Source organism: Chiloscyllium plagiosum, unplaced genomic scaffold, assembly GCF_004010195.1.
Source record: "Chiloscyllium plagiosum isolate BGI_BamShark_2017 unplaced genomic scaffold, ASM401019v2 scaf_3865, whole genome shotgun sequence".
Taxonomy (NCBI): domain Eukaryota; kingdom Metazoa; phylum Chordata; class Chondrichthyes; order Orectolobiformes; family Hemiscylliidae; genus Chiloscyllium; species Chiloscyllium plagiosum.
In genome coordinates, this window is record NW_025207470.1 from 4,748 (window position 1) to 13,000 (window position 8,253).

The window sequence follows — 8,253 nt, forward strand, 5'->3', positions numbered from 1 at the left end:
GCACTAGGGGGAGGGGATGGAGGTGCACAAGTACCAGATCGCTGTTGGGTGGGGCACTGAGGGGGAACTGAGATGTGGTCACGGAGGTTGGGGGGGAGAAGCCCTACACAGACAACTGTGGGGGAGGGGGTGTGCACAGATGAGGGTCACTGATGTTAGGGGATGGGGGGAGAGGGTCTGCACTGATATCTACAGGACCTGGAGGGTTGGCAGAGTGAGGAGGTGCACGATCATCAAGTCAGGAGGGTCACTGGGCGAGAGGGATAAGAGCCTCTCAGAGGGTGGCATCAGTAGATGTGTGCCATGATCTGGAACATGCGGCTTGAAACAGCGGTAGGAGCAGTGTCAGAAATAAACGTTATCGTTGAGTTAGGTCAAATCCTGAACGGAATATTTACAGGGATGCAGCGCACCAGAAGAAAAATCAACTGGATAGCTCTACCAAAGAGTTAGCAGAGATACAGTTGGGTAAATGGCTTCCCCTCGAGCTGTCATTCTGCTATCATTTACCAGGCAGTCAGGTAGAATGAGCAATTAAATCACCAGGGCATTGTAGGCTATGGGCCAATTGTAGGTAAATGGGGTTAGTGTCATTTGGTGTTTGGCAAAGACATGATGGGCCAAAGGGCCTGGCTCAATGCTGTATGATTCTATGACACTGGTGTCAGTTTCTCATCAAAGGCTTACAGTCATTGTCAAAAATATTTGATTTTATGAAACAGTAAACTGAGTAAATGGCAATCTCTTCTACTGAGAAGATGATTATAGATTGGTAAAATGTTTGACTAGTGTTTTTAATTTCACTGTTTTTCTGTTCCTGGTGCTTTAACTAACAAAGGGCTGCTCTCCTAAAACAATAATTACAATTTTCTTCAATTCATCAGTTATTGGGAAATTAAACTGCTGCTACCAAACAAGCATTTGTCTTTATCGTCACTGATGTAGTGTTTGGTGCAGTGGCGAAAGAGGGCGGGTGAGGAGGAGGAGAGATAATGGAGAGGAAAAATCGGAACGACAGAGTGGGAGAAAGACCGAGGGGGATAAAGACAGGACAAAGAAAAATGAGGGGAAAAAAATGACAGGTTGGTAGAGGTCAGACAAAGACGCAGATTGGGGACGGACGTGGTTAAGCAGGGACAGAATTATTAATGAGTACATTCCCCAGATGATAACGCACTGCAGCAAAATTTTTCAAATGATGCTGAGTGCAGAGGGAGGAGGATGGATAGATGGCAAGGGCTGAGCCATCCAGCTGAGTGCATGGTTGACCTTAAACAATTCCAAACCATCTCTGTCAACCATCTTCAGAAATGAGGTTTGATTTTATATCTTCAATGTCTTTATATCGCTTGATAGTCTGACTGTGCATCCAAATCAGGGGAGGGGCAGGCAGAGAACAGAGATTAAGACTGGGACGGACAGAGAGAATGCGATCGGAGAATTGGCCTAAGATAGAGAGGAGGAGGATAAAGACAGAGACACAGAGCAATACAGAAAGAAAGGGACAGATAGAGATAGTGAGAGGAACAGAGGTGGGATTGGTAGAGGTAAAGTGAGTGATAGAGACAGTAAAAGCTGCAAATAGGAAGGGGACTAGCATTGAAAACACAACAGAAAACAGCACAGGCATAGGTACAGGGATGAGAGGGTGAATGTTTGGGTGAGGGGATGAGTCAGTTACTAGGTGGTTCTGATTATTTGAGCTTGCTGCTGCTGCATGCTCAGTCTTTCTTTCTCTTGCTCTCTTCCCCCTCTACACCCCCCTTTTTTTTTTCCCTTTTTTTTTCTTTTGTGTGTTACAGGAGAGGATCAGTGAGTTGGAGAAAGATATCAATGATGCCAAACAAGAGATGGCTCGTTACCTGAGAGAATACCAAGACCTCCTCAATGTCAAGATGGCTCTAGATATTGAGATTGCAGCTTACAGGTAGGCCATCATTCACTGCTAAAGGCACTGCTAAATCCTGTCCTCTCCATCAGCCGGGCTGTCTTTCTGTCTCACTTATCCTTTGTTTCTCGTTCTGTCATTTTACTTCTCTCTCCATCTGACTTCTTTCTCCCTTTTTGTCTCCGGGAAAACAGCCCCAGCCTGTTCAGCCTCCCCCTATAGCTCAAATCCTCCAACCCTGGCAACATCCTTGTAAATCTTTTCTGAACCCTTTCAAGTTTCACAACATCCTTACGATAGGAAGGAGACTAGAATTGCACGCAATATTCCAACAGTGGCCTGACCAATGTCCTGTACAGCCACAACATGACCTCCCAACTCCTGTACTCAATGCACTGACCAATAAAGGAAAGCATACCAAACGCCGCCTTCACTATTCTATTCACCTGTGACTCCACTTTCACGGAGCTATACACCTGCACCTCTAGGACTCTTATTAATCAGCACTCCCCAGGACCTTACTATTAAGTGTATAAATCCTGTCCTGATTTTTCTTTTCAAAGTGCAGCACTTCACATTTATCTAAATTAAACTCCATCTGGCCACTCCTCAGCCCATTGGCCCATCTGATCAAGATCCCATTGTAATCTGAGGTAACCCTCTTCACTGTCCACTACACCTCCAATTTTGGTGTCATCTGCAAACTTACTAACTATACCTCCTATGTTCACATTCAAATCATTTATATAAATGTTGAAAAGTGGACTCAGCGCTGATCCTTGTGGCATATCACTGGTCACAGGCCTCCAGTCTGAAAAACAAATGGCTAGTTCTCAGATTCCCTATGATCTAACCTTATTAACAAATCCACCATGAGAACCTTGCTGAATGCCTTGCTAACGTGTTCTTTCTATATCTCCATCTCATAAGTAATGCGAGGGAGCTGATTTCAATAGGGCAAGGACAGAGCTGGTTGGATAGACTGGAGCTGAGGGCTGGCAGGATTAACATTGTGCTACCTTCAGACAAGAGATGGTTTGTGTCCAGTTGAGCCTTATCCCCTCAAAATGGAAGAGTTGAACAAATAGCAGGTGGCTCAGTGGTTAGCACTGGTGCCTCAGCACCAGGGACCCGGGTTCGATTCCAGCCTCAGGCAACTGTCTGTGTGGAATTTGCACATTCTCCTCATGTCTGCGTGGGTTCCCCCTGGGTCCTTCGCATCTCAATTTTGAAGGGTCATCCCTTCACTCTGAAGCAGTGCTTTTGTCCTTCCTGATTTATATGTTAATGGTTTACATTTTGGTGTGTGGGGATAATTTTAAAGTTTAAATGTGATACTAAACTTGGTGGATTGTAAACAGTTGAGGAGGTGTGGGGGTTTTGGGGGTGTGGGTTCTATTCCCCGGACAGAAGCTGCTGGAATTGAAATGCTCAGAATAAAAATCTAGAATTGAAAACTCGTCAGGGAGGGGAATCTGTTCTTAATCCATCTATGGCTTCAGTTAACTCTCAAATACCCCGTAACATGGTCCAGCCCGAGGCAGTTAGGGATGGGTACTGACTGTTGGTCTGGGCCAGTGCTGCCCACTTTACAGGACAGAGTAAATGAAAAGTGATGGAGGGTTTGACAGTGTACAGAAAGCAGTGATCTCTTGTGGGGATTCAGGATTGAGGCTATCAGCATGAGAGAGGGATACTTTATTCCAGCTGGGGATGTGGGGAGAGTGGACTCAGGAGTTGTTGTAGCAGAAAGCTGAATGAATAAATGAGGGAGAAAAAGGATCAGGTGAGATGACAAGGAATGGCAAACGCTGCAGGTAAAGCATAAATACTAGCATGGAGTGGTTGAGCTGATTGGCCTGTGTCAGTGTTTATAAATACTGATGCCACCCCTAACTTGACAATTATTGGACTGTGGGGAGGATGTCTCACTATCCAGGACCCTGAGCAAGCCTGGCTCTCCCATTCCAACTTGCCCAGTGGTTCTGTTCACTTCCCAGTGTCTCATGTTAACTGCAGGAGAATTTAACACAGCCAAATATTTTACATAGGTTTGAAATCCTAACTATTGTGTGTGACAGTGTGAGAACAGAAAATGGTAACATAAATGAAAGTGGGAGAGAAAATGAGTGGGGGGGCGGAGGAGAGTGAGAAAGAGCAAAAGGGAGTGTGTGGGAATGTGACATGGGTAAGACAGAAAGGAGAGGTCGATACTGTCTCTGTTCAACTGGCTATCTTTCATTTTGTTCCTTTGTGTCTCCTGTTTAGGAAACTGCTGGAGGGTGAGGAATTCCGGTTCAGCTTGTCCTCAGTGCATCCCTACAGTTAGTCATCCATCTGCAGAATGTTGACCATGTGGTCCCATAGCTGACAACACAGAGCACTCATTAGCCATCGCTCCTTACCCTCTGGTTGTCTTAAATTCCCTGCTCCCCTTCCATTTCCATAGAGACCACTCACAGCTCCAGTTACTGAGACCTGCTGACCCTGACCAAAAACCAAATTCCAAGTTTACACACAGGACCGGAAGTGTTAGTGTGCCCGTGCACTTAAATACTATTCAGTTGAATGTTGCAGTTTGCAATGGAATAAGATGCTAATATTGGCTATGTTCCAGTCTCTCCCCTCCCCAGTCTTTCTGCGTGACCCACTGGTCTCCACCTGGGAAGGAAATCTTCTGTCCTATTCACGCCATGATCCTGTACCCTCTCACTCCCTGACCCTGTGGCTTCTGGTCTCTGTGCCCCTGACCCTGTGCCCTCTTGCCCCTCACCCTCTGGTTCCCTGATCCTGTGACCTCTGGGTTCCTGACTGCCAACTTGCCCCTTGACCCTGTGCCCTCTGCCCCCAGTCCCCTCCCATTCCCTGGGGGGGAAACTGGGTTTCTGTCAATCTGAGACAGTCACCATGCTCAAGCCGGTGAGTCCAATCTGTGCTGGAGCCTCTTGGTGGAACTGAAGAGAGAACGTAACATGCCCTCTGAGTCAGAGCGTGATCCCACTGAGGGGTAAAACTCCTGGTAAAAAGGAGCGATCACACAATCGGGCTGAGCCGAGGAGTCAGAAAATAATAGGAGAGTGACACCTTAGAGACAGGAGGAGTGTGTAACAGAGGGACATGGGGAGTGACTGAGGAAAAGTGTCAGAGACCACACACCCAATAATGCAGTGACAGACAGAGACACAGATGACAAGAGCAAGAATAACAAAGGGAGAGAGGGGCATGGGGAAAGACTGAAAGTGACAGAGAAAGACAAGGTAACAGTGATGGGGACAGTGAAAGAAAAGAGAATGACAGGCAGAGAGTAACAGACCAAGATTGAGGTAGAGTGAGACACAGAAACAAAGATGCATAGAGAGAGACACACACAGAAGGTAACAGCTTTAGAAAAGCAGAAATTAATGGAGATGGAGAGGAATACATAGTGCTGGAGACTGACAGAAAAAATAACAGATGAGTGTGAAAGAGATGAAGACCAATTTGGTTTTTTTGTAGAACCATGGACCTAATTACAGTGAAAAGCTTTGTTTTGTGAGCAGTACAGAGCAAGGCACAGGCTACACTGCACAGGAAGTGCACAAAGCAAGTTTGAAGTTAGAGAAAGTTAATAACAGCAGGGAAGAAACTGTTCCTGAATCTGTTGGTGTATGTGTTCAGGCTTGTGTATCTTTTGCCTGACAGAGCTTGTAGGAGAGCATTACTGGGGTGGGAGGGGGAGGGGGCTTTGATAGAGGTAAAGAATATCAGCGAGAGAGAGATTAACAGAAAATATGAGGGGCACAGAAATTGATAAAGATACAGAAGTAATTGAGGCAGAGGAATGGGCAACAAATTCTGGCCTAACCAGAATTAATGAATGAAAAAGAGAGCAATTGTGATAAAGAGAGACAGTAACCAAGTCTCAGATAGCTGATAGTGGAAAAAGTCACAAAAATAAAAAGACAGGATGCTGAGGATCTGAAATAAAAACAGAAATTGCTGGAGTAACTCAGCATCTCTGGCAGGATCTGTCAAGAGAAAGCAGAGTTAATGTTTTGAGTCCTGTGTGACCTTTAAGGGTCACTAGATCTTTGTTAACTCTGTTTCTCTGTGCTGAGTTTCTCCAGCAATTTCTGTTTTGTTTAGGAAAGTAATAAGAGAAAGTGAGTATAACAATGACAGGGTCAGAGTAACACAGAAACACAGGGACCGAGATAATCAGACATGAAGAGCAGAGAGATGGACAGACGGGAACATGTACAGGATGATAGGGAGAAACAGTGACTAAGGCAGCAAGATAGAATTATTGTGCACAGACAGATTGAATATCACAGATGGATATGTAGAGTGAAAGAAACTGACTTAAAAGTGGGGAGTGAGGGACTGGGTGAGAGATGCAGAGAAAGATACAATTCACAAATACAGTGAAAGCTAGAAGAATATAGATACAAATAGAGAAGCAACAGAATGACAGCTATAAAGAGGAAGGCTGATAGAAGGGTGTGGACTAAGGGCTGGGAAATGGGGTTGGAATGGTGAGGTGGCTTTATTGACTGGAGCAGAATTGATGGGCTGAAGGGCTGTTATCTGAGCTGTAGATCTCTCTAACAGTGTAAAATGGGGAGAAGGAAGGATATTGACGTGAGGTTGTATTGAGAAATACAGGGTGGGGACGACAGAGGTACAGACCGCAGAAAATGGAGACTGAAATCAAGAGGAGCCCCTGGACATATCGACAGACTGTATAAAGCTGGAGCAAGTGTAGACATGGACTTCATCTCAGTCAGATCATTTACACACTGAAATCTGGAAAAGTCTCAGGCGAATACAGAAGCAGAAAAAGTGACCCCAGGGCATGGAGAAATGGGACCAGTGAAACAATCTAATTCCAAACTAGTCATGTAAATGTTAGGCTCTCGGGCACTCCCACCTGCTGCAGTCTGAGATGTCTGTGTGTAGCCACCACTGACACTGAGACTCCCACACACTACAGCGAGCTCTCTGAACGGAATCGGTCAGTACTGCCTGCCCAGTTACCATATGGGCTCATAGCTCACTGGTGTGGATAAACAGCCAGCACCAAGACACCACAGTCTGAAAGACAACACACACAACTCATGCCACGAGATGGCCAGTACCCCCAACTGTCTGTAACTGTCCCCAATCTTGCAGCATCTCCTGGAAGTGACCATCTGGAATCTACAGAAACTGGACAGGTTTGAGATTAGACTTTCTCTGCTTCTAACAACGTGTGGATTTCTAACCAGAACACTCAGCCCTGGTACTCACAATTCCTCACTCCCTCCCTCCTCACCTCATTCGCTCCCTCCCTGCTCCCCTCATCCCTCACTGTTCCCTCCTCCCTCAGTAAGGTAAAGGCCAATGTAATTGTTTTTGAGACAATGCGAATGTAATTAGGAAAACTGGTCTGGAAATTTCAATTGGCCAGCAAGCAAATTGAAGGTCAAACAAAAAGATCAGTGTGTGGGGAGTGACAGTGACAAGAGGGCAGTGTGGATTGCAGTAGATCCAATATGAGGGGAGGTGACAATGATAAGTGGGTCCTGTCTATGCATTGTAATGGACCCAATATGAGGGGGATATGTCAAATGGGCCTTATCTGTGGATCCAGTGTGTGGGGGAGTGACAGTGACAAGTGGGTCACTGGGTCTGTTTTGGGGAGGGAGGGGGGAGCACAGAGAAGAGGTGGTGGTGACTGTGTCAAGTGGGCCCTGTTTGTGGATCTCAATGGATCCAGTGTGATGGGTGACCATGTGAGGTGGGTCCTGTCTGAAAGATTACAGACCAGTTGCTAATAATGTAACCGTTTGGCTGTGTGTGAAGATCACTGCACTATTCCCTCACACTGCTTTGGAGGTTAGACTAATTAATGGAATAACTTAGAGTTTGCTCGATATTATCTCTACTGTAAAATCATTTCCAATGACACAATTCGATGCACTGGAGTATAAGACCGGGGAAAATTGAACAACTGAGAGAAGAACAGATGTAAACAGATTGCCTGAAAAATAACTCTGTTAAAAAGGCACCTTTTCAATCAGTAACCTGTAAAGCAGAAATTCCTGACCAGAAGAAAAGACACAGGAAAATCTGAAGACAAGAACCGAAAGCTGTCTGGTTTTGATATAAGAAATGTTGTTTTGTAAATCTTAATTGGGAATTTTATTGGATTAGTTTTATAGAAGGGAAGGTAAAAGATAGGTTAGAGAAATAAATTGTAAATAGTGGTTAGCTAATTATTCTCTGGTATACTTTAAGAAATAAAGTTGTTAATTTTTACTTTACATAGTTCTTGGCCACTTGATTTTTACAGAATACTGCACAGGATAAATCTTTTTTGTGTTGCTGGTTTTACATTAAGCAGG

General features: G+C 45.1%; 1 protein-coding gene across 1 annotated transcript in view; it reads left to right on the plus strand.

Moving 5' to 3' along the window:
* si:dkey-33c12.3 (uncharacterized protein LOC335380 homolog) overlaps nt 1-6,118 on the plus strand; it is a gene marked incomplete at its 5' end in the record, with an annotated part of 7,312 nt that extends 1,194 nt beyond the window's left edge. The window contains 2 exons of the mRNA XM_043685284.1: nt 1,803-1,927; nt 4,157-6,118. Of these exons, the coding sequence (XP_043541219.1) occupies nt 1,803-1,927; nt 4,157-4,217 (186 nt within the window). The remainder of the gene's footprint in view (nt 1-1,802; nt 1,928-4,156) is intronic.
* Nucleotides 6,119-8,253: the final 2,135 nt, after the last annotated feature.